The sequence below is a fragment of the Coffea arabica genome, chromosome 6e (genome assembly GCF_036785885.1).
Source record: "Coffea arabica cultivar ET-39 chromosome 6e, Coffea Arabica ET-39 HiFi, whole genome shotgun sequence".
NCBI classification, from domain to species: Eukaryota; Viridiplantae; Streptophyta; class Magnoliopsida; order Gentianales; family Rubiaceae; genus Coffea; species Coffea arabica.
The window spans coordinates 14,570,993-14,597,433 of record NC_092321.1 but is presented as its reverse complement, the minus strand read 5'-3'; the positions used below and the strand labels follow the sequence as shown (position 1 = coordinate 14,597,433).

The following is a 26,441-nucleotide window of genomic DNA, read 5'->3' as shown; positions in this document are numbered from 1 at the left end:
ATTGCCTCTATTTATACTTTTGCCAAGTTTTAATAATAAAAATGTGTCGAGTTAATGTGGTTGAATCCAAGAGCATTCCTTTGGTGAATATCAGTGATTATGTAGCTCTTATAATTTTTGGTTAACTTTCCTAGGCATAGGGAATGATTGTTGGCATTTTCATGTGAATTGGTCCGGTTATTAATCTTAGTTCTCCATATTTAAAAATGAGACTAGCAGCTGCAAAGTTCCTTTTGATTTTTGTGTTATTTTGAATTTTTGGTATTATTTGGATGTGAATAAGAGTTGACTGTACTCCGCTAGTATTTACTACCGAGTAACCGGGGATCTTCACCAAAAGTGTCGATTCTCGCGTCAAAAAGTAGTAATTCCTATGAGTACGTGGTCACGTGGCGATAGAAGCTGAGTAATCGGGCTCCTTCATCTGGCCAATGTTGGAGTTCGCGTCAAAAGGCTCAAATGGCTAGCGACTAAGTCTTTTGTTGCTATTGAGAAAAAAAAGAATAGAAAAATAGAAAAAACATGAAAAAAAAGTGAAGGTTGTGTTAGTGTGTAATAAAAGTCAGCTTGCCGAATTATGAATTTAATGTTGAGATTTTGGTTAATAGTTGGACCATTTGTTGATAAATGTTGTGCGTCATTCCTTTTTCTTAGATTAGTTAACCTGAAATTAGAGGAGTTTGTGGTTTAGAAGCTAACCGAAGTGATGTTTCTTGGATCTTGATCACTCATGCTTGATATATATTTTTCCCGGTATTTTGGCAATATGGTAGATGGAGCAATGACCATTGTCAAATATTAGTACTTGTTTACTGTTCTCATGCTTGAGGACAAGCATGGTTTAGGTGTGGGGGAAATTGATAGGTTGCGATTTTATCATTTATTTTATTATTAATTTCCTTTTATTACCTGACCCAATCTGGATTAATTGTTAGTTTCTACTCACTTTTAGTATTTTACATATATTTCAGGGAGTAGAACGAAAATACCATAATAAGTGCCGATTTGACAGTTATCAGGAAAGAGTTCAAGTAGCAGGCATCCAGGGCATTTTTGGAACAAGGAGATACAAGTCCTTTTTGGTAATTCGCAGAGCGCAGCATTAAAAGGGGGAACGAAGGGCTGAAGTGGGGGTCTTCTTCTTCCTCTCCGGAAGGGGAGCCGCCGCACATTGGAGAGCTTTCCGTCTTGTAGCTTAGCCGCAGTTGTTGACTTTTTTCTTAGTTCTTGTTAGCTAGTTTCTTTCTTACGTATGAAGATTGCTGAGGATCTTAGCTTGCGATTTTCCTTTTGAAGCTTTTGATTAGGACTTCCCTGCGCATGTCAGGAGCAAATAGGAATAGCTTTGACTTTTCTTCCCCTTTAGTTCTTGCGAATTGAATTCTCCAAATATCCGTGACAATGGCCGCGGCTCTCTTTACAATTTCTTGTGGGCTTTGTTCATCAGCAATGAGCTAAATCCCTTTGTCTAGTCAAGGGACAACTGAGGCTCTGGTTTGCCTAGAAATTGTGAGATCGTTTTAATTTAATCTTTTCCCTTTTATTTATTGGTATCCGCATATTTCTTGGTTGCTATGCTTATGGTTATTTAATTAATTGATTGTCTTGGATCCAGATAATTAGTTGATTGGATAATCTATTGTCAATTAGGGCATTAAATCCGTAATTGTTTAACTGCTCTTAAATAGTGGCAACTGGCATGATTAGGTTTGTGTCAGGGGAATACGCGGGCTAATCTAAAATAACCCTGGTAGTGCGTTATTTGGTTAGAATAGGGCTCCTCTAATACGTAAGGCAATTGGGGAATTAAATTCTATGGGCGTACCTAGGATTATTTCTCAATTAGAGCAGTGATTAACGGGCGTACCTTGATCACCGACACAGTAAGGAGGGGTTGACTGCCATCGCTTGTTTGGTAGTTATAACCTATTTATTGATGAATAATTGGAATTGCCTTTGCTTCAATGATCAACTAGGTGAACCATTGCTGAAGTTATTCCTTGGCTAGATCCTTAATTATCACTCATTTGATTTTAGTAATTTTTAGTAGCTTTTTATATTTTAGTTGAATTTCTTTGATTGTCACCTTCTGCATAAAAACACTCCCCTTGTCACTGTGAACTTGAAAAGAAACAGTTACTCCCAGTCCCTGTGGATTCGACCCTGCTTACCACTATCTACAGAAATTACCTTTAGTTTGAGCAGGTTTTATTATTGCACAGGCTTCGACAACCTGTCAATTTTTCTGAATACCAAGTTCCAATACCACCAAAATAAGCTCCATAAGAATACATAAGCACTAGAGTAAACCAGGAAAATCCGGAAATGGAATAAGCTCTAACCCAAAAAAAATAGTTTTTGACATCATTTTGCGGTTTTGGTACCATTGACACTACGATTATCGGATGGAGGTGCAAGATACACCGTTTCAAAGCTAAGAGATAGGGTTACAATGTTAAAGAAGGCTACTCTGTCCAGTTCCAGGTGTAACCAGGTCAAAAATGCAAAATACTAACCCAGAACCGTAAAACACAGGTTCACAAACCACATTCTGGTTAAAACATCATAAGTCAGGCTACCTAAGTCCAAATCAAGTAATTCCAAAGCCATCTAAAACCTAAGATACACGGCTACAATTCATCAGAAAACCTCAACAACCAATTCCAAAGTATTCCCAACCAAAATAACCAATTACAGAAGCAATTCTCAAGTTCGGGTAAAAACAGGGAAGCAGGGGTAATTCAGTCTTTTCACAAGCTACGTTCCTCCGATTGACCTAAAATTTTGTAGGAATCTCTAAAATATCATTCCTTACAACTTTCATGTTTTAACCCAATGCCAATTCAGCCTCTAACTATGAGGTACTGTGCCGGTTAGAATGTAGGACATGAAACCCTAGTTTTCCAATTTTCCTTCCAAAACAGAAATTTCCTGCAATTAACCACTTTTTCCACCTTCTAACTTCCTTAAATATCATTTCCAATCATCATACATGACCACATAATAATAATCATATGAAATCAAAAAAATCACCAATAATTATAAAACTTCACCAATTCAACCAATATCAAGATATAATCCATAAAATTACATCTTAAACTACCACCAATCATGAATTAAACATCATTAGATGGAGGAGAGGGGTTCCTTCACAACTCACCTTAGCAACACAAGAGAGAGAGCAACTAGTCACCTTAGCTTTCCAAACAACTTCACCAATCACCTCACCAACACTAAATGAAGAGGTTTTATGGAACAAAAGCAAGTTTAAGTGGTTGTTTTGATGGATTTGAGCTAAATGGAAGCAAGAACTTGGAGAGTTTTCTTTCTTTCTTTCTTGGAGAGGGCCGGCTTCAAGGAGCTAATTTTTGAGTGATTTTTGGTCAATTTTTGAGTTATTTTAACCAAATGGTAAAAGGGTGAATAGTGTTCAAAAAGTGAAAACTAATCATATGGTGATACTTGTCACCCTAGTTAATGCATCCATATTTCTTTGTTCCCTCTTACATCAATCCACTTGGTAACTTCTAATTATCTCTTAACACCCGATAATTTAAACCCAGTATCCAAAACTTAACCTAGTTGGCCGAATTTTTCTGAACTTTTTGCCTTAGTGGGTCTCACGTCCGGTATACACTCTTAATTTCTTAAAACCTAACTAATACTAGAAAACTCACCTAAAAACTATATTTACTCATAAAAATTATCTAGAAACTTTTTGAATAAAGAAAATGCAGAAAACATGCCAGTAACCCGAATAAAACCTAGAAACTGGGAAAAATTACAGGTTCTCACACTGTTTTGGGAGATGTTTTTGAAATATTTTACTATAATAATGTATATGAAAAACTTTTACCATAAATGTTTGTTGTAGTGTTTAGGGAGGAATTTTAAAATATATTTTGAGATACTTTTTATAATTAAAAAATTTTTGAAGTATCTTTTAAAAATTAACATTATCATCCATAACCACCACCCCCTTCCTGGCTTCCTCCTTCTTTCTCCTCCCTCTCCCTCTGCCTCCTCGCCTCTCTTTCTTCTCCCTCTCCTTCCCTCTTCCTTCTCCCCTTCCCTACCACACCCCACCTCTTTCCTTCACCCCAATCTAGCCTTGACCAGGTTGCAGCCTTCTCATCGCGATCTAGCCACGACCAGATTGGGGGGGGGGAGGGGAGGGGCAAGAAAGGGTAGGGAAGGAGAAGAGAAGAGAGGGAAGAAGAGGGAGAAGGAAGATGGAAGAAGAAAGAGGGGTGAGGAGGAGGGAAGGACGAAAGGGGTAGTGGCAATAGTGGTGGTGGTGGCGGGTGGTAGTTGATAAGTGGAAGATGTTGTAGAATTTATTTTTTTTATTTTTTATATATATTTATAAATTATTTTTAATATATTGTATACATGAGATACTATTGAAATTATTTTTATTTGTATATTATTATATTTGAAAAAAAATAGTTTTTGAAAAATATTACCTGAAGACGTGCCACGGTTTTAGGACTTCAACTTAGACCACTCCCAACACAAAAGCCAATAGATTTGCTCTATTTTTTTTTTTCCAATAACATTTGTATAACATGATATATTTTATTCTAAGATGACGTTGTGAAAGAGATTAGCAGATATACAAATCTGATTAGATCAAATGAGTGCGCTGACACCTTTTTTAAATTTTTTTCACTATAAGTAGGATTTGAATCCCTGACCTACGAGGCCACGATCCAAACAGGAACTTAGCCCCTTTTTTTGTGGCAGCTCTAGTTGGTGAAGGTCCAAAACAGCGGATGCCATAATGATTGGAAGCAGTCCAGCGTGGGAAGATATGGGAAGCCCGAAACCTCCACTCGTATTTTCACTTGTCTATTCGTCCATTTCATCATTTGAATTGAAAGCAGCAAGTCGCAGACGCGTAGAGATTTCCCGTTTCCTTCTGCATTTCCAACCTACATGTTAATGACCATGCTTACCTTTTAACATCTGAAAGTGATTGCATATTTGGCATCAAATAGTGTGCAAACAACGATTTGTGTGCGTATTTGCATAGTAATTAGGCCAAACAAATAAAAAAGATGCAAGTGGTAATGGCCTCATTTCTTTTTCCTTTTGGTAGGGTTGGGGGCATTCTTGTGGATGAGTGCATGTTTACTAGTTAAATTGCAGTGGTCTTTATCAATATTCTTTCTAAATCCTAAATTTTTTATTTCGTTTTGGGACACTTGTTGGTCTAATTTTTATTGAAAGTGAAGGGATCCACATCAAACCACATAGCATTCCTTTTACAAATGATAGGAATACATGCATCCCTGTTTAGAGACACAAATTTCTATGAGAGACAAAATTGGTTATATTTTTTATGTTTACGTTATTATATTAATGTCTACCTTAAATTATAGTAGTATTTGCACCATGCTTACAATTGAAATTGACTAGTGTAGAAACCCATATCCGATCCACTAGACGTATGGCAAAAGAATCTTCTTACAATTCGTTATCCGTGTCTGCTTGAAGTTTCATGTGTATACACATTTGCAAAGCAGACAAGAGAACAACTTTGCTGGATTGAATCAAGATATCAAGTGGGAGTAGGCTTACATGCTTACCTGTATATCTGTAAGCAAGATGTTCAACCTGAGGGGGTCTGCTATGGACGACTGGGTGCAGCTCACCCGGTCCATACTCCATATCCCAAGAAAAACGTTCAACTTTCATTGAATGATAAAATATGAATTCGTAACGGCGTATTTTTTGTTTAAAAATGCATAATGTGCATAGTCTGAAAAGCGGCCATTAGAAGACTATATATATCACAATCATTTCTTGTTTAGGTAGCAAGCAAGAATTGCCAAATCAGTAAAATGAAGGCATCAGTTGGATTCGTTGTCTTCCTGTCTCTCTATCTATTCCTATCTCTACCATATCCGTCTCTTGGTGCCAAAGCCAAGTGCAACTCAAATGACAAGAAAGCCCTGCTACAGATCAAAGCAGCATTTATTGATCGCTACAACTTCGTCTCATGGACTCCAGAAGTAGACTGCTGTGAATGGTATGGTTTGGAATGCAACCCTAATACTGGGCGTGTGATTACTCTTTCCGTCTTGGCAGGCAACCTCTCTGGCCAGATCCCACCTGCAATCGGAGACCTCACAGATCTCCAAATATTGATATTTCATAAACTTAGTAATGTTACAGGCCAAATCCCATCAGCCATTTCCAAGCTTGTCCACCTCAAACAGTTGATACTTAGCAACACTAATCTCTCCGGGCCTGTTCCTTCATTCCTAGGCCAGCTCAAGAACCTCACTTTCTTGGACTTGTCATTCAACAACTTGGCTGGTTCCATCCCTCCCTCGCTTTTCGATCTCCCCAACCTCGGTGGCCTTCGACTGGATCGCAATAAGCTCACCGGAAGTATCCCTGATTCCTTTGGAAAATTCGTTGGAACTGCTCCTGATCTGTATGTCTCACAACATGCTGAGCGGGCCTCTTCCAAAGTCTATAGCCAACGTGAATTTCACGTTAGAGATTGACTTTTCACGCAATAAGCTTCAAGGTGACGTATCATTATTGTTTGGCAAGAACAAGACAGTACATTTTGTTGATTTGTCGAGGAATTTGTTTGAGTTTGATCTTTCCAAGTGGAATTTCCAGACAGCTTGACGAATTTGGACTTGAACCATAACAAGATCTTTGGTAGTCTACCAAATGGATTGACAGAACTGACCCTGCAGTTTTTCAATGTGAGTTATAACAGCCTTTGTAGTCAGATTCCGCGAGGTGGGGAGCTGCAGAGCTTTGACAATTACACTTATTTCCACAACAGATGCCTGTGTGGTGCTCCTCTTCCAGCCTGCAAGTGAGGGATATCAAATTTCAGTGACATCAAACATCTAGCCTATCGTTGCATTGCACCCTGTAATAAGATGTATTTAGAGTTTTACTTCTTAGAATTTGGATTTGAATAGGAATAGATACATGTACGAATATAAGCAGAAGATTGAAGTAATAATTTGTCTTGAGCCGAATTTAGATATTGGTCCTTATTCCTCCTTTTCTTTTGTTAGTAAACTAAATTGACCTCCTTGCGGTCGTTTTGCCTCAGCTACATACATAAATCCCTCGGATGCTGCAACAAACTACTATCCTACGTTTTGATAGTACTGTTTTAGTTACACAGTTTCCTCATCAGTACATTTGTGTTGCTGCAAGATGAAAATGCCATTGTCGGCTCTGGTACAGTCTGGATTGTGACCTCAACACTGGCCGTGTAAGTGCACTCACCATCTTCTCCGGCAACATCTCCAGCCAAATCCCACCTGCTGTTGGTGACCTTCCGTATCTCCAAATGCTTGAGTTCAGAAAACTCACAAATCTTTGCCGGGAAATCCCATCTTCCATTTCCAAGCTGGCTCATCTCGCTTTGCTTTGACTCAGCTGGACTAATCTCTCAGGGCCAGTTCCTTCATTCCTTGGCCAGCTCAAGAACATGAATTTCTTGGACTTATCATTCAATAACCTCACTGGTTCAATCCCTCCCTCACTACCTGAGCTCCCTAACCTCGGAGCCCTCCATTTAGACTGCAACAAACTCACTGGAAGCATTCCTGAATCCTTTGGGAACTTCCCTGCAGGAAGTGCCCCTGATCTTTATCTCTCCCAGAACATGCTCACTGGCCCTGTTCCAAAGTCTTTAGGGAACTTGAACGTCTCATTGTGGATTGACTTATCGCCCAACAGGCTTGAAGGTGATGTATCATTCCTGTTTGGCAAGAACAAGACGATACAGAACATTAACTTGTCCAGGAACTTGTTTCAGTTTGATCTTTCAAATATGGAGTTTCCAGATAGCTTGGTCTATTTGGAGCTGAGCCATAACAAGATCTTTGGGAGCCCTCCAAAGGGCCTGACTGAATTGAATTTGGGATTTTTGGGTGCAAGTTACAACAGGCTCTGTGGTCAGATTCCTGTAGGTGGGAAGCTGCAGAGTTTTGATTTCAATTCTTATTGCCACAACAAGTGTTTGTGTGGGGATCCCATGCCGGCCTGCAAGAAATGAGGAACTTGGACAATGATAATGCTTGGGGGGTATCCAGGGCCTTGGAACGGGATTTAATTATCTCAATTTGAGATCGAGAGATTTATACAATAATACTTGTCGGCTGCAAGTAGTCGTCTGAATTGAGGAAGAACTCAGATTGTGAGAATGAATCGAGTATGTTGGCAAATAATCCAAGTATAGAAATTAATTTTCATTGGATTCAAGTTCTCCTAGTTTAAATAATGGAACGAATTTAATTAGCAGATTAAAAATAGGGTGTTATGTAGAGTATTCTATTAAGAGAGTCCTAAAGACTACTCTTTGGTTTTTATTGTCATGAGATGTTCGTATTGATAGGAATATTAGTAATTTTGTGAGTTTGACTCATTCATTTTCTTATCTTCCATTATACATAGTTGCGTGTGAATATGTGTGATTCTTTGAACCCTTCAATTCTACAATCTGGGTGTTGTTATCATTAAAACCCAAAAGATTTGAGTCCTACAGAATAGCAATACCTTGTAATGGGATTTATTGATATCAATTTGAGTTAATAAGATCAAGAAATTTTTGCGTGCAATAAAAGAAGAAGTTTTGACTCGAGACCAAAAGCAATATTTGTCTTGTTTCCCTTCTCTCTTCTGATTTGTATGTTCTTTTTTCCCTTTGTTTTGTCTTATTCTTGATTTCTTGCGCTTGAATTATGCACAAATTTTTCTTCTTTAATACTTTTATTTTTTTAATTTAATTGGTGCAAAAATCTACGAAATCTTGGACCCATGGGGGCCCTATTAAATTTCAAGGAATAACTATCTTCACATTTTAACTTTCAAGCAAGGAGAAGGCAAGAATTTACCCAAAGTCTGTAATCCACTAAACAACAACATAAGCCTTTAGGAGTTAGAAGAGATTTAGAAGTTCGGAATGGGGAAAAGTAATAATTTCTTTCAATTGACAATCAACCATAAGAACATCATGGCAATTGTCCACATGTTATATATGCAAAATGACATCGGCTCTTTTTCCCGGGATATAACTAAAAGAGAAAAGGATAAGGTAATCAACTTACAAGGTTGAATGAAAACTCAAAATTTAGACTAAAATGATGAATTTGTAAGTAAAATTTGCAATTTTTTGAATTAAAATGAAAAAAAAATCACAAAAAAGTTCGGTCATCAAATTTGTTATATATAGCATTGCGATCAGCCAAGTTTTCTCAAAATGTCACAAGTACAGGAGGATATTTATAGGTAAAAGTGTATTGTTAACCCTGTCTTTTACCTATGCTTGTGCAAAAAGCAAAAAAAAAAAAAAAAAAAAACTTCTCGCACTCTTGGATATTTCTTAATGGCAAGTTAAACGAAACAAAACATTGCTTAATAGTGGTCCAAGAGTAAGAATCCACCAAAAACAATGAATATTAGCCCACAAGACACCACCAGAAAAGCTTGATAAAATGCTCCGATATCCATTGTCCAAGAGCAATCTAGCATTACTTCTTTTCAATGGGCTTCTTTTATACATAAGCCTAACCTATTCTTCTGCCTATTCGTTCTTTGGATCCCAAGCCCACCACTACCCCTAATACCTGTAAGGGGTCAGGAGAGGCAATGGCACATCTCTAAGAACACAAGGAATTGTTACTTTGACATGATTGACTAATCCGGTCTTATAACACTTTTTTTATTTGCAATGTTAAATGTAACCTACAATTGTAGAATCAAAACAACTACGTTAATCATAATTAACCGCCACATTTGGTCACACAAATACTAAAATAAAGTTTGAACATTAATAAGGTAGTTTTCAAAAACAAATGAGATTTTTTTTTCAAAAAAAAAAAAAAAATCACTAGGAGAATGATGGCATTTAAAAAGCGGGCAGAGAAAAAGGGGATATGTTCAAAAATTGAATGCAATGCAATCCCATGCAACAAACGAGCCTTGAGTAGGGCAAGCAATCTTTCTGCATGTTTTTTTGTGATGCACCTGAAACAAGTAGTGCATATTCTATGTTATACACATGTAAGAGACAGAAGTGTTTGGTAGAACATGCAAATGAAAGCAATGAAGGAGATAATTGTGCTATACGTTTATTATCAACATTGTAGCATAAATGCTACTCCATATTGTCTTATTAGATGCCATACCAGAAATGAAGAAGTCATCTTCTACAATATCTACAGCCATTCTGTCCTCTCTTCTCTTCTTTCTCGCCTTACCATCTCTTTATCTCGCTGCCAGGGCTGAGCCATGTAATGCAGAAGACCAGAAAACCCTACTAGAAATCAAAGCAGCCTTAAACAATCCAGATGAATTGGCCTCATGGAATCCAAATACAGACTGTTGCAGATGGCATGCTTTGGCCTGTGACCAGAATACTGGCCGAATAATTGCTCTTGGCATCTTCCACGGCAACATCTCCGGCCACATTCCGCCTGCTGTCGGCAGCCTCTCTTCACTCCAAGTATTAGTCTTAAGAAAAATCCCAGATCTTCGAGGAGAAATCCCATCAACCATTAGCAAGCTCAATAATCTCAGTTTCCTCAGGATCAGCTACACCAATCTCTCAGGGCCTGTTCCTTCCTTTCTTAGCCAGCTCAAGAACCTTGGCGTCTTGGACTTGTCACACAATAATCTCAAAGGTTCAATCCCTCCTTCACTCTCTCAGCTCCCTAGACTCTTCAGCCTTCACTTAGAATACAACAAACTCACTGGAAGCATCCCTGATTCCTTTGGGAGGTTCGCGGGAACATTTACCGATCTTTTTCTCTCTCACAATTTGCTCACCGGTCCAGTTCCTAAGTCCTTTGGTAACCTTGAATTCCGATTTCGGATTGACTTGTCAAGAAACATGCTTGAAGGTGATGCATCATTCTTGTTTGGCAAGGATAAGTCTATAATGTCTCTTGACTTGTCGAGGAACTTATTTGCGTTTAATCTTTCAAAGATCGAGTTTCCAGACAGCTTGGTGAATTTGGACTTGAGCCATAATAACATATTTGGAAGACTTCCAGAGGGATTGGCCGAATTGAATTTAGGGGGCTTGAATGTTAGTTACAACAGCCTTTGTGGTCAGATTCCTAGAGGTGGAAAGCTGCAGAGTTTTGGTTACTTGACCTATTTCAACAATAGATGTTTATGTGGTGCTCCTTTGCCTGCCTGCAATTGATTTCTTCAAATTTGGGAAATGAAAATGGATTTGCAGAAAATGCCTGTGGATATAAAGCTTGAATAATCATGGGACGGCAAGTGCTTGTACGGCATTGAATAAGTTGATAAGATTAATACGATGCCTTTTTGTATTAGGTACACCATCAGAAGCAGTTTGCAGTGCTCCTATGGAGTGATTTGACTTCAAATTTCAGACCTAAAATCAAACTTTTTCTGTTTTTAATCTTCTCAATCATTTACTTTCCGAACTAAAATTGACCATTAATTGTACAGAAAATAATACTAAGAAGATTTTTATTTTAATTTATGATTAAATGCACTTTGTACCCCTCAACTATCTGCAAATTGAACTTTGCTCCCTAAACTTTTAATTTCCCCAATTACCTAGCTTCTACTTCGGTTCTTATTTGGTAGATTATTTTTCTGTGCCTTAATTATGTGAGATTTGGCCCCTATCCTGATAAAAATGGCATTTTGATTTAAAAGAAGAGGAAGGGTTGTAATGGTCTTTTTAGTAATTATTGGTCGGAAGAATTCTGTTTTGGATTATTGTAGTGCATTGCTGAAAATCAAAAGTTGAATGTAGTTAGTTGCTGGAATTAAAAATTTGAGGTGCAAAGTCCGATGCTTGAATAGTCAAGGGTGCAAATTACAATTGAACCCTTTAATTTATAAAACTAAGAAATTAATTACGATGCATATAAAAAATTAAGTACTTAAACTAAGAAGTTAATTATGATTCACATGAAAAAACTAAATAATTAACAGTAACATTCAAAATATAAAATCAAACGTATTCAATTAATGTAGCTTTAAATTTACCCAAAAAAAAAAGAGACATTACAACTTTAGTGTGTCATGGGCAGTGCGTAGTCTTGTGAACAAGAACAACATGACACCAAATGCATACCGCATGCATCAAGTATCCACGTACGATAACATACTTAAAGAATTTAATTTACTGCTATATCAGCAATATTATGTAATTTAATAAAAAAAAAAAGAGGAGGAATTCAGATATTACCACATACATAGTCTAAAATCCAATATTTGACGAGGCTTCAAGCATCTAGCTCTACCCTTATTTCTCATGCTTATGACATACTAAAAATAAAAATTTTATATCTAAAAAGAAGGTAAAAGACTTGAAAGTGACAATGTTACAAGAGAAAGCCCACCCGACGTCTATGGAGACAAGTTCACGAAACAAGAGCTGAAAAAATGAAAAAAAAAAACTTTGAATATAAGTCGCTAATTAACCTAGGAAGCCACCCACCCTCCATATGTTCAACATTTTTTTTTACTACAGTACTACGTTAATGGCCTGCTACGAATTTTGTTACAAGCACTGGACAAGTTTTTACAGCTATCAGTCGAGTAGTTCAAACGGTGGTTGTTTCCTGGCGTAAACCTACTCGAACTCAAGAGAACTGGCAATTGTTGATTGAATGGGGGTTGTCCATGGAATGTCTGATGCAATAGTAGTAGTAGTAGTTACAGATAGTTAAACCAGTGTATATGTTGATCACTTGAGTTTCTCAAATGTAGATAGACGTAGGCCTATTTATCTTTATAAGAAAAAGAGAGAGAATGATAACATATGATTAGTAATTAAAATGTCCCACAATTCGAAGTTTAATATCATATGGCCACAAACTTGGTTTACAACGTTTTCAAAGCCTTAAATTTCCCAAAGTTGGTGATAATTAAGTTTGTTGTTCCAAGTCTTATACAAATTGCATTTACAGATTTTTTTTTTCTTTTTTGGGGTCCGTGGCACCATCTATAGTTGTGCCTAGAAGATCGTCAAATAGAGTTCATTGCCTATAAAGAGTTGATATTCATTTCCAAGTTAGATTTAGACCGAAAAGTTATATGTGCTCCAAAGATATGGGACTAGTACTGTTGGTTTATATGTTTGGAGCTCAATGTTAGGATCTGAGAGGTAAAGTTCCCAGATTAGTCTGATTATTGAGGGGAAGAGGAAGAATGAGGAGAGAGTGCGAGAGAGGAAAGAGAGCAGAAGAGGAAAAAGAAATGATAAGGAGCAACTGAATTCTGTTATTGCCTGCTTACTGTACATGTGTGGGCCCCCTTTTATTATTTTTCCTCTAATACGCTACTAACTGCCTTAACTAACAATTGCACCGCCTTAACTCCCATGAATCCCTTATTAATTGGAACAACACCGTTCGTGTCCTAATCTCCCCAATTACTAACCCAAATTGCTGACCCAATTTCCTAACTTCTGACCCAATTACCCGATGCCTAACAATTCCTCCCCCATTAAAGCAGACTTTGTCCTCAAGTCTGAAACTCAGGAAACTGACTCTCAATGAATGTCTTGTCCTCCCAAGAAGCTTCATCATAACTCAAATGGTCTCATTTGATCAAAAACTGTATGACAGGCCTCTCGTTGCGCATGATGACCTTTCTCTTCAAAATTATCTCTGGTTTCAGTGGACACTGGTCACGTTCATCCAGCTCTGGCAACTGAGAAGAGCTACACTGAAGTGGCCCAATCTTCTTTTTCAATAGAGACACATGAAACACTGGATGAATTCTTGCTTCTGGAGGTAGTTTGAGCCTGTAGGCAACTACTCCAACTTTCTCCTCTATCTGGAATGGACTATAGTACTTTGCAGCCAACTTGAGGCATTTCCTCACTGCCACAGATTATTGTCTATATGGTTGCAGCTTCAAAAACACCCAATCCCTCTTATCAAAGCTTCTCTCAGTTTTGTGCTGGTCCGTAAAGTGCTTCATCCTCTGCTGAGCCTTTCCAAGATGATCCTTGATGTAGCTTGAAATTCTGCTCCTCTCTTGAACCATGTCAGCCACTGCAGGCACCATTGAGTCCAAATAAGGCCCAAGTGGTAGTGGTGTGGGCTTGTAACCGAAGAGGGCTTCAAAAGGAGTCATGTTTAAGCTAGAGTGGTAGGTAGAATTGCACCACCATTCCGCTAGTGAAAGCCATTTGCTCCACTGGGAGGGAAGTTCACCTGTCATGCATCTCAGGTAGCTCTCCACACATTGATTTAACCTCTCGCTCTGACCATCCGTTTGAGGATGATAAGCTGAGGTGTAGTGCAGTTCCACCCCTACCAACTTAAAAATTTCCTTCCAGAACACATTGGTGAACACCTTATCCCTATCAGTGATGATAGAGTCTGGCAAGCCATGCAGCCTGTAGATGTGGTCCAGGAATATTTGAGCAATGGACTTAGCTGTAAAAGGGTGAGTAAGCCTGATAAAATGTCCAAATTTGGTGAATCTGTCAATCACTACCAGGATAGTATCGTACCCCTGTGACTTGGGCAACCTTTCAATAAAGTCCATAGAAATGTGAAGCCAAGCTTGCTTAGGAACAGGAATGGGTTGTAACAATCCAGGATAAGGGACATGCTCAGCTTTGTTCTTCTGACAAATATCACAGCTCTGCACATATGCTATCACCTCCTGCTTCATGCCCAGGCCAAAAAAATAGGGACTTGAGCTTCTGCCAACAGTTCCTTTGGCCTGAGTGACCCCCTATGGCTGAGTCATGTAAAGTCTGGATTAGTTTGCTTCGGATGTTGTTAGCTCCTCCTACATATATCTTTCCTTGGTACTGAAGAATCCCATCCAGCAGGCTGTAGTCAGCATGTGAATTAGGATCCAAGATTAACTGGCTCATAATGTCTTGGCTTCATGTATCTCCTTCATAGCTTTTCTGTAATTCCTCCATCCAGCCAGGCTGAACAGATGTGATAGCCAAGCAAGAGCCAAGCTCTTCCTGGTGGCCAGTTGTATGCCTTCTGGATAAAGCATCTGCCACTCGGTTGTCAACCCCTTTCTTATACTCAATCTTATAATCCAACCCCAGGAGCTTAGTCATCCATTTATGCTGTATAGCAGTGTTCAGCTTCTGATCCAAGAGGTACTTCAAGGATTGGTGATCTGTTCTTATAATGAAATGATTGCCCATCAAATAGTGCCGCCACTTGGTAACAGCCATCACCAAAGTCAAAAGCTCTTTTTCATAAACAGAAAGTCCCAAGTTCTTAACTGAAAGTGCTTTACTCAAAAAAGCAATGGGGTGTCCTTCTTGCATAAGGACAGCTCCAATACCTCCCCCACTGGCATCAGTCTCCACCACAAAGGACTTGTTAAAGTCTGGTAGTTGGAGAACTGGAGCTGAGCACATCAATTTCTTTAAGTGTTCAAAGGAATCCTGTGCTTGGTTGTTCCATTTAAAACTGTCTTTCTTCAATAGTTCAGTGAGTGGTTTACACACAAGGCCATAGTGTTTGATAAACCTCCTGTAGTAGCCAGTAAGCCCAAGGAAGCCCCTCAACTCTTTGACTGACTGAGGCATAGGCCATTGGAGAATGCTACTAATCTTTGAAGAATCCATGCTGACCCTCTTGTCTGTGATAGTGTGTCCCAAGTAATCAATCTTCTTCTGAGCGAAGGCACACTTAGATTTCTTAACATAGAACTGATGCTTTCTTAGAACATCAAATACAGCCCTTAAATGTTGAACATGTGTATCCATGGTAGTACTGTATACCAAGATGTCATCGAAAAAGACAAGTACAAACCTCCTCAAATATGGCTGAAACACTTGATTCATCAGTGACTGGAACGTTGCTGGTGCATTAGTGAGTCCAAATGGCATGACTAGGAATTCAAAATGCCCACAGTGAGTTTGGAAAGCTGTCTTGAATGTATCTTGAGGCTTGACTCTAATCTGGTGGTATCCCGCCGTGAGATCCAGCTTTGTTTTGTAGACTGACCCAACTAATTCATCCAGTAATTCATCCACATTGGGTATGGGAAATCTATCTTTGATGGTTAATTCATTCAACCTTCTATAATCCACACAAAAACGCCAAGTTCCTTCCTTCTTTTTGACCAACAATACAGGGGATGCAAATGGGCTGTTACTGTACTTGACTATCCCTTTCTGAAGCATTTCTACCACCTGTCTCTCTATTTCCTCCTTATGGCAGTGTGGATACCTGTATGGCTTCAACTTGAAGGGTTGTGCATCTGGTTTAAGATGAATGGCGTGATCAACACTCCTGCTGGGAGGTAGGGAGCTTGGAGTCTAGAACACATCTTCAAATTCCTGGAGCAGCTCCCTGACTCCTTATGGAATATCTTCCCCTTTTCCTTCTGATTCACCTTTACAATTTAAGGCCATGCACATTTGTCTCTTGTATTCTATGAACGTCCTCAAATCCTTCCCTCTAATCAAGTCCATCTCACAGTCCTCAGCTTGTCCATGCAAGTGAATCTCACTTCCCTCATGGTGCAGTGATATCCTGAGTTGCTGGAAATCAAAGGTGATAGGACTAAAATGTGTCATCCAATCTACCCATAATATTATGTCCCATCCGTCTAGCTCCATCACTTTTAAATCGAATCTGAAGTTATGTTGGTTGATTCTCCAGTGTACATTTGAACAGATAGCATTGCTAGTCACAGTGGTTCCATTTCCCATAATGACAGAGAATGGTTGTTCAACCCATTTGTAGTCAATATTCATCCCAATGACCTTCTCACTGTTAATGTAGCTATCAGAGCTACCAGTGTCTACCAGTATGAAAACCGCCTCACCATCCAGTATTCCAGTCAATGTAATTGTTTTCCTTCGCAAGGAACCAGACAATGCATGCAAGGACATTTCCATAGTTTGTCCTGGGTTACCAGTTTGTTCATCTTGTTCTCCTATGGCATCCTCAAAAGCAGCATCATCTTTTTCTTCCAGTATCATGCAGTTGACGTGTCCTAATGCACATTGGTGGCCAATGCTATATTTCTCTCCACACTTAAAGCACAGTCCCTTACTTCTCCTATACTGCAGCTCCTGTGCTGAAATTTTCTTCAGCTCTCTGATGTCCTCCTGTAATCTATTACTGACCGTGGAGGTTTTGACAGTATTATTGGCAGGAACTCTATAAGTATTGCTGCTTAAGGCTGAAGTATTTCCCCTTGTCATTCCAAACCTATTCTTCCCAGATGGTCTGGAGTTCTCCTTGGAGTGTTTATTCTGTACTTTGAGTGAGTACTCTTGCCACTGTGACAACTCAAAAGCCTCAGTCAATGTAGCTAGTTTTAGCATTCTAATCATCGGTTTGATCTCTTCCTTTAATCCACTAATGAAGCTAGAGATGAAATAGTTCTCATCCAAGTTCCTGTTCTTAATCAACATCAATGGTTTCAATTCTTCAAATTTTTCCTGATATTCCTCTATACTGCCTTCTTGTCTTAATTTGTTGAATTCCTCCACCACATCCTTACATATGCTATCTGTGAACCTCTTACATAATAGATCTCCAAATTCTACCCAACTTAATCCAGGTTTTTCAAGCTTAACACCTTGGAACCACTTATCAGCCTTCCCATCTAAGTACATTTCTATTATTTCTACCTTCTGGTGATCTAGGATTTGGTAGTTCATAAAATATTTCTCACATTTTCGCAGCCACTCCCTAGGATTGTCCCCAGAAAACAATTGTAAGTCTATTTTTGGTGGATTCGGAAACTGGAACTTACCCCAATCTCGTTTGCAGGCATTCTGTTGTTCTACTTCAGGTCGCAACCTTTGATGATTTGGAGGTGTAGGAAGAAGTGGCGGCAAATCTGCCATTATTCTTTCCTCTCTATCCGTGCTTTTGTCCTGCGTAGAGGTCATCTTAGATAAGAGTGCGCTGAACTTCTGCTCCAAGGATTTGTTGAAATTCTGTTCCATTCCGGTCAGCATATTCTCCATTTTCTTGTTGTTTTCTTCCAATTCTTTCTTCAAATTGTCCTTGAGCTGTTGCTGCTCCGACTGATGGAATAGCAGTGATTCCATTAATTCCTAGAGCTTGAGTTCTTGTTGCTTCACTTGATCTTCTAAGGTTCGGAATCTCGTACCTTCTGCCATAGAAATCGATTGTATTCCAAGGATCTAAGACTCTGATACCAATTGTTAGGATCTGAGAGGTAAAGTTCCCAGATTAGTCTGATTATTGAGGGGAAGAGGAAGAATGAGGAGAGAGTGCGAGAGAGGAAAGAGAGCAGAAGAGGAAAAAGAAATGATAAGGAGCAACTGAATTCTGTTATTGCCTGCTTACTGTACATGTGTGGGCCCCCTTTTATTATTTTTCCTCTAATACGCTACTAACTGCCTTAACTAACAATTGCACCGCCTTAACTCCCATGAATCCCTTATTAATTGGAACGACACCGTTCGTGTCCTAATCTCCCCAATTACTAACCCAAATTGCTGACCCAATTTCCTAACTTCTGACCCAATTACCCGATGCCTAACATTCAATAACACGTGGGCAGAAATTGACTGTTAAAGAATGGAAGCTCCATTAATTCAGGGATTCATTATTACAAAACAATGAAGCACACACAAGTAATAAATTATAGGATGCAGCAATTCAAACTGGAATACATTAATTAACTATGACAATTTGTTTCATGAAGTTTTTGCAAGGTTGCTGATTTAGAACTTTGATTGGATTGTCTCCACAATATTCCTGTCGACTTGGAATGCCTTGGCGAGAACATCGCTACTGATGGGTGGATTGGATCCAAAGACATTGGCTGCAACGGATATGACACCCGGATTTTGGCTGTTTAGACCAGCTATGGCAACAGCATTTGTGTATCCCACGTTTCTCTGGAAATGGATGAGTCCTGCCGGAAAGACAAAAACATCACCCTTTTGGAGGACCTTGGTGAACAGGCGATTCTCTGGAGCGGAAGTGACGAATCCAACATGGAGAGAACCTTCAAGAACAGTGAGGATTTCAGTGGCTCTGGGATGGGTGTGAGGAGGGTTGATTCCCCAGGGCGCATAGTCAAGGCGCGCCATTGAGATGCCCAGTGTGTTGAGTCCCGAAAGTTGAGCTGCAAATACTGGGGTGACCCTGGAGCCAGACGGGTTCGAGGTGTTGCCAGGTTTTTGCAATCCACTGAAGAAGAAATCTTCCGCTGTTACTTTCTTGGGATCTTTGCATACCACACCATTCACTCTAACTGAAAAAAGTTACCATTACAATCAATAAGGAGTTAGCCCGGTGACACCAGGGGAGGGAAGGAAAAAAAGCAAGTTAAAACTGTAAATTAGTTAAACATTTTTCTTTATTTGCTCTTTGGTATCGTTAATGTGATAACGAAAGCATTAGCACATAAAGAGCTGGCCAGAGCGAGTGAATATGAAAAAGTTAAAGTTAATATGCATTACCTGCGCCGCCAGCATCAGCTACACAGAAATCTTGCAAAGGTTGAGGATCAAATGCAAAGGAAACGTAACAGAAACAAAGAGCAAGAAGACTGGAGAAAACAAACAAATTCGACATTTGGGCTGAGGGGGGAAGCAAAGAGAACAGAAATGTTGATGAAAAAGGGATTAGTTTTTGTTTGGTGGACGTGTCTCTCCATTTCAAGCTATTTATAGAGAGGAAGTTGATGTTCAAGCAATACCCCTAGACCTTTTTTTTTCCTTTCATTTAAATGGCCGTCCAATCAACATTCTAGAGGAATGAGTCATAGATATGGTTAGTTAATGGAATAAAGTTTTCATGCTTTTTGATACTAATTCCTGCACAGATCCATAATAGTGTGAGCCGGCTTCCGCGTGGTGGAACCAGTTTGCATTGATAGAATTTTTATTAATTTTTTGCCCTGCCATCATATAGTCATAATCTTTCAAATATTAATTAATTCTCTCAAGAAGTTTCCGGCTGAGTTGCTACACATAGAATTAGGAGGATAACTATGTACAAAACTACATGGCAAGCATCCATGAATTTTGCAGCAATGGAATCCGCTATTTCTAAGAGAGTGAGCAAGGATCAGCTGAAAATAAATAACTCGAAAGGAAAAAAAAATGCAAAAAAGGGACGAGGAAAATTCATGAATAAGGCCTCTTGTGCAATTTCTTCGATTCTGTAATGTGGAGATCGAGAATCTTTATACTATATAAGAATGAATTGTTGTCAAATGGGGGGTTTGAATTTCAATCGCATGGATAGAGATTTTTTGGAAATGTGGAATGTTGTGTAATTGTTTTAAAACTTTTGGTACAAGCGAGAGCAGCATGTGTTTAGATATATTTATCGAAATACCCTCATTTTAGTACGTTTAAAACTTTGATTTATGAAGACATATGAGTATTTCTGAAATATGAAATTATTTTGCAACCATTTTTACATCGAATACAACTCATATAAGCTTATATGGTGGTATAATTACTAAAATGGTATTGTAAACACATTTAATTGAAATGTGGCTTTGTGTAATTAACACAAAGATATATTAATACCGTGTGTAAATAACACATTGCTATAACTAGTCATTGGAGGTTATTCTTTTGTCTGAAACAACTTATATCTCCTCTTGTGCGATTTTTAACTGACATCTATAGGAATCTTTTGGGAATGATAAAATTATAAAAGTATTGATAAAGTAAAGTGTACAAATATGTGCTGCAATTAAAATGTACTATCATTAGTTTTATCATATTTGATTATTATTTCTTTCCAAAATATACTATTATTGGTCCAATGAAAAAATTCTTTTTAATCACAGGCACTAAATACATGCGCATCCCCTAGTGGTTATTAATACAAAAATGTTTTTACAAACTAGAAACGTCTATCTATCTATCTATTACTATGTGAAATTAAATGAAAATTATTCTGCCTATTAATTCGAACAAAATTTGAGAATTAATGAGGTTGAAATTGGGAAAGTGAGGAGCTCCTTGTCAAGTTTCTTTTGGCGAATATATGTGAAATTAAGCCAGAGGTGCTAAAAAATAAAGAGGGGGTCCATTAGAAGAGTGGAGAAAATACACAAGAACTTATTCGAAAAAAGACTGAAAGATGGGGTTTATAAAGTGGTTTTAAGATAGAAGCGCATTTATAGTTGAAGGATCTAAAGTAATATTTACCCAACATTTAATATTTTGCATAAATAGATAGACATTACATGTTTATACTTTGTAGCTACATTTTAATTCATGAGTTTCCCTATCCCATTTAGTTTACGCTTTACAATTTTGCCGTTGAAGTTATTTTATTTTCAGCCGATCCTCACTCATTCTCGTAGAAATCATGAATTCGAACGCAGCAATTTGCTTGGTTGTTTCTGAATAAGCCAAACAGTTAGATCACCTTCAAATCTTAAATTCTGTAGATGACTATATCATGGCCGGATAGAAAAAATAGATTAAAATTTTGATTAATTTAAAAAAGTTACTCCACGCGGAAGCCGGCTCACACTAATGTGGATTTCTGCACGATTTAATATCAGAATGCATGAGAATTTTAGTCGGTGGATTAACCACATCTATGACTATTTCATGTGTATGCTATTGGACGGCCATTTACATAAAATGCAGACAAATATGTCTACGGATCACTAAAATATTGCAACAATGTGAAGTGCCTCTAGCTCTGACCTCTATATATTGCTTGAGTAGGAGAAACACGTCCAACACCCAAAAGCTAATCCATTATTGATCAACCTTTGTATTCTTTTTGCTTCCCCCGTCCGCCCAAATGGCAACTTCAATTGTTTTCTCAAGTCTTCTTGCTTTTTGTTTCTGTTACGTTTCCCTTGCATTTGATCCCCAACCTTTGCAAGATTTCTGTGTAGCTGATGTTGGCGGCGCAGGTAATGCATATCAACTTTTTCATATTCACTCGCTCTGGCCAGCTCTTCGTGTGCTAATGCTTTCATTATCACATCAACGATATCAAAGAGCAAATAAAGAAAAATGTTTAACTAATTTCCAGTTTTAATTTGCTTTTTTCCTTCCCTCCCCTGGTGTCACGGGGCTAACTCCTTATTGATTGTAATGGTAACTTTTTTCAGTTAGAGTGAATGGTGTGGTATGCAAAGATCCCAAGAAAGTAACAGCAGAAGATTTCTTCTTCAGTGGATTGCAGGAACCCGGCAACACCTCGAACCCGTCTGGCTCCGGGGTCACCCCAGTGTTTGCAGCTCAACTCCCGGGACTCAACACTCTTGGCATCTCAATGGCGCGCCTTGACTATGCGCCCTGGGGAATCAACCCTCCTCACACCCATCCCAGAGCCACTGAAATCCTCACTGTTCTTGAAGGTTCTCTCCATGTTGGATTCGTCACTTCCGCTCCAGAGAATCGCCTGTTCACCAAGGTCCTTCAAAAGGGTGATGTTTTCGTCTTTCCGGCAGGACTCATCCATTTCCAGAGAAACGTGGGATACACAAATGCTGTTGCCATAGCTGGTCTAAACAGTCAAAATCCGGGTGTCATATCCGTTGCGGCCAATGTCTTTGGATCCAATCCGCTCATCAGTAGTGATGTTCTAGCCAAGGCATTCCAAGTCGACAGGAATATTGTGGAGACAATTCAATCAAAGTTCTAAATCAGCAGCCCTGCAAAAACTTCATGAAACAAATTGTCATAGTTAATTCGGGAATGCTACTTTGAATTATTGCATCACATAGTTTATTTAGTTGTTTGCTTCATTATTTTGTAATAAGTTACCCTTGAATTGGAGGTTTCATTCTTTGGTAATTATTATTAAACGCCGTTTGCTTTATACATTTAACTCATGTGCTTTTTTCATGATTATGTTATCACAAAATGAATTTTTTTTTTATCAAACTCTGACTATATTAATTGTTTGCATAGATGTTATTTAGACCATTGTTATTTTTGTCATCTTATGTGAGTTAAATTTTTTAGTATTTTGTTCAACTTTTATTCAATATATATGAATTATAATGTAGTTCTTCTTAATTTGAATACATGTACAATCTTTGAATATCAATTAAATACATTTTTGGACGTGTTAATTTAGTTAATTAAGGGTTTAAATGAATTAAAACATTTGTTTTGATTGGCCATTCGTTCTCGTCAATTGAAATTTGGTTTGCAATTATAGTTGCATTTTTGTTTTTCTTAGGTTTTTCCAAATTCTAATATATGATTTAGGAATATATATGCTGTTGACTATAATCAAAACATTTCAGCATTATTTAAGAATTAACTACAAAAGGAAGTTGGAGGGTTAAGAGTTGTGCTTTAATGAATAGTAATCAGAAGTACCATATACGTAATTAATTTAGGGAGATGATATATTGATATTGACATTCTGAAAAACTCCTAAAAAGCTCCAACTTTTGTTTTCCTTAATTGACCTAACTAAAATACCCAAAATCCATAGCTGAGTTTATGAAAATGCACATCTTGTTCCACCAATCTACCCTTTTGACGATTGATCATGTTGTCGCCATGGCTTTGTTTGCAAAGGTATGCGGGGACGGTGGTAGGCCAAAAGAAAGAAAATGATGGTTAGTAAATAGGCATTTTTTGTAACCTTAAATATCATTTATGAACATTTTGGTCAATTCAATGAATATTAAGAAAAATTAGCCTTAGTTTTCTTACAGCTAGTATATCATCCGCCTCAATTTATTAAAAAGACAATACGGAATACTTTGTAATACCAAAACTAATTGTACTTTTGATTAGTATCGGTAGATAGATATAGATAGATTTAAATGTTTTGATATTACGAAATTGTTAAAAAAAAAAAAAGTATAACAATTTTTCTCCCAAAAAAAAAAGAAAATGATATTTACACACCTCTATGTAATATCTACAAACCCTTATGACCCTAATTTCAGTGCATTCTAGGTCAATTTAAAATAGTGAGAGTGTGTGGATCTCAAATAGGATGTGTCAGTACTAATTTTCCTTTTAGGGTCCGTTTGTTTCAGGTGAAAATGTTTTCCAGGAAAATATTTTCCTAATTTCCCGTGTTTGGTTGCACAAAAGTTACTGAAAACATTTTCCTATGTAAAATATTTTCACTCATCTTATGGAAAACAACTTCCCTTCCAAACTTACTGAAGTTGTTTTCCGAAATGCATGCATCCCGCCTGTAGTATGTTCCAAACTTACTGAAAACATCTTGTAGTATGTTCTTTTTTTTTTTTAGTGTAAACAGGAGGATTCGAACCCAAGACCTCTTCCTTACACTCCCTCCCCCGTACCACCCAACCCAACCCTCCCCCTAGTATATTCAAAATAAAAAAAAAAAAAAACATCATCCTACTCATCCTATGCTAGTAATTAATTATGTATAATAGGAACATTCTTTTCTAGAGAAACTTTCAGCAGTGAGAGTGCAAGATATATGTCACAATAAGCATTGCATATGATTGATTTTTGACACTAAATGGCCAACAATTTGTTTATTGCTTAAGGAGATATTTTTTATTCATATATACATTTCTCCAAGATTTTTTAAAGTTAAACAATGAGATAAATTTTCTTATTTTGCATGGGAAGAAGTATGTAGTTATAATGTGTAGAAAGTAAAGATAGAGATAAAAGTGAAAATATTTCAAAAGTTAAACAAACACCAGAAAAATGAAGTAAGAAAATATTTTCAATAAACTAACCAAACACCTGAAAATGATGAAAGGGAAATGATTTTCATGGAAAATTACTTCCACGGAAAATATTTTCCCAAGGAAAATATTTTACTTCCAACCAAACAGACCCTTAATGTAAAAATTGTTTTGTTAACCACGATACTTCCTTCTTTGCTGAAATAAATTTCTTTTTTTTATCCTTCTTTACTTTTCTTTATCCTTATTTTACCTATTTACCAATAAAATATTCCCTTTAAAGTTTTGTCATGACTCTGCTTTGTAGTTTTTCTCTCTTTTCTTTTTCAATATATAAATCCAGATTTATTTTCCTAACATACTTGTATTAGTTTTGCAAAGCAAGAATAATTTATGTTATAGCTATTCTCTGAGAAGTTTTTTTTTTTAAAACAGAAAATCTCTTTAGCTTCCAAGAAATTTTCTAAAAGCGTGCGTCATCGGTTAATAAACTTTTTTGTTTTTCACAGTCTCATTTAGCAATCCTACCGTTTTCCGTGTACCAAATGACGGATGCGCCCTTTTAATTATAGCGTGCGGCTCATATGCAACGAGGTTCCGTCTCTTTAACCAAGCAAATAGATGGGATGGTCTGACTAACTACTTTTAGGGTTTAATTGATCATTTGACAAAAAAAAAAAATGATATTAAATTCATATCCCTACAGCTTAAATTCACACCTAATATAATTTAAATCTACGTTGTAAGGGTGTGGATTTAACCCATTCCCAAGACATAAAAAATAGTACTTTCTTTATCTTATTGTTAGTGTCATGTTTTCACCTTTTCGATATCTCAAAATAAGCTAAAAATTGGGAACGGGGCAGGTACAATTGGCCTTAGGTGCAATTGATGCAATTGTTGTATTCCTTTGATAATTTGATATATATTCACATAATTTTATTGTATTTCATGATTTAATATATACTTACATAACTTTAATTTGTTGTTCGTCAGGAAATACAACAAAAATATGTGAATATATACCAAATCATAAAAAATATATAATAACCATATGAACCGCAGGCTAATCGTACTTGCCACAAACCCTTAAAAATCAACCCAATATTTTATTAGTTTTTTCACTTTACTATTTGAAAAAGTAGCTTTTTGCAATTGTCAATGAACTCATCATACTTTCAACCTTTGATTTTGAGGACAACGTTATAAAATCACTTCAATCCACCTCATCCAAGCATTACACGTTCCCTTGAAAAGTTTTTTTTTTTTTTTCCAAAAAACGGCTCAAATTATGAGAGGGAGGGAGTATAATGAATTAATTAAAAGATTTTAAAAAAATTCAAGTAACACTTCACCCCAATATATTATGGACTCCTTCGACATTCAGGCCCCAAAAGTGAGGTGCCACAAATTGTATAGAAACTGTCAACAGGGACATCGAAATCATCTCAAAGGAAGACATAAAACCGGCATCTCCAACGCCACACCACTTCAGAATTCACAGACTTTCTATTCTGGACCAGCTTCAACCTCACAGGTACTCAAACCCACGGGTCTTTTTCTACCTTAACAACCAAAGCTCCTATGTGATTGATGTCCTTTCGGAAAGAAGGCAACTTCTTAAAAGATCTCTCTCAGAAACTTTGGTATCCTTTTATCCTCTAGCCGGAAGGATCAAAGATAACTTCGAACTCGAGTGCAATGATGACGGGGTCTACTATTCTGAAGCTCGCATAAAAGTTCAACTTTTTGAGTTTCTTAAGGAGCCCAAAAAATCAGATGATACATCAGTTGCTTCCATTTCATCCTGGCTCTGTGAAATTGTTGTCCAAAACTTATAAATT

At 37.5% G+C, this 26,441-nt stretch overlaps 3 protein-coding genes and 2 pseudogenes across 3 annotated transcripts; 4 read left to right on the top strand and 1 right to left on the bottom strand.

Moving 5' to 3' along the window:
* The first annotated feature begins 5,837 nt into the window (after positions 1-5,837).
* LOC113695472 (polygalacturonase inhibitor-like) lies at positions 5,838-6,898 on the top strand (annotated as a pseudogene).
* A 318-nt stretch (positions 6,899-7,216) lies between these two features.
* Positions 7,217-8,063, top strand: LOC113695471 (polygalacturonase inhibitor-like; annotated as a pseudogene).
* A 2,117-nt stretch (positions 8,064-10,180) lies between these two features.
* Positions 10,181-11,504, top strand: LOC113696436 (polygalacturonase inhibitor-like). The gene has a single exon (XM_027215851.2). It carries the CDS (start codon positions 10,181-10,183, stop codon positions 11,195-11,197), a length of 1,017 nt encoding a protein of 338 aa, XP_027071652.2. The 3' UTR covers positions 11,198-11,504.
* A 6,759-nt stretch (positions 11,505-18,263) lies between these two features.
* On the bottom strand, positions 18,264-19,590 carry LOC113694695 (putative germin-like protein 2-1). The gene is made up of 2 exons (XM_027213549.2): positions 19,430-19,590; positions 18,264-19,221 (listed from the first exon to the last, which is right to left on the bottom strand). The coding sequence occupies exons 1-2, from the start codon at positions 19,542-19,544 to the stop codon at positions 18,686-18,688; spliced, it is 651 nt and encodes a 216-aa protein (XP_027069350.1). The 5' UTR covers positions 19,545-19,590; the 3' UTR covers positions 18,264-18,685.
* A 2,117-nt stretch (positions 19,591-21,707) lies between these two features.
* LOC113694696 (putative germin-like protein 2-1) lies at positions 21,708-22,693 on the top strand. The gene is made up of 2 exons (XM_027213550.2): positions 21,708-21,864; positions 22,066-22,693. Exons 1-2 carry the CDS (start codon positions 21,750-21,752, stop codon positions 22,599-22,601), a joined length of 651 nt encoding a protein of 216 aa, XP_027069351.1. The 5' UTR covers positions 21,708-21,749; the 3' UTR covers positions 22,602-22,693.
* The last annotated feature ends 3,748 nt before the right edge of the window (positions 22,694-26,441 follow it).

Excerpts from the sequence above, each read along its gene's own strand:
- LOC113696436 (XM_027215851.2), top strand. The coding sequence starts at position 10,181 with ATGAAGAAGTCATCTTCTACAATATCTACAGCCATTCTGTCCTCTCTT.
- LOC113694695 (XM_027213549.2), bottom strand. The coding sequence starts at position 19,544 with ATGTCGAATTTGTTTGTTTTCTCCAGTCTTCTTGCTCTTTGTTTCTGT. Across the intron at positions 19,222-19,429 it reads AGCTGATGCTGGCGGCGCAG|TTAGAGTGAATGGTGTGGTA; the intron begins GTAATGCATATT and ends AACTTTTTTCAG.
- LOC113694696 (XM_027213550.2), top strand. The coding sequence starts at position 21,750 with ATGGCAACTTCAATTGTTTTCTCAAGTCTTCTTGCTTTTTGTTTCTGT. Across the intron at positions 21,865-22,065 it reads AGCTGATGTTGGCGGCGCAG|TTAGAGTGAATGGTGTGGTA; the intron begins GTAATGCATATC and ends AACTTTTTTCAG.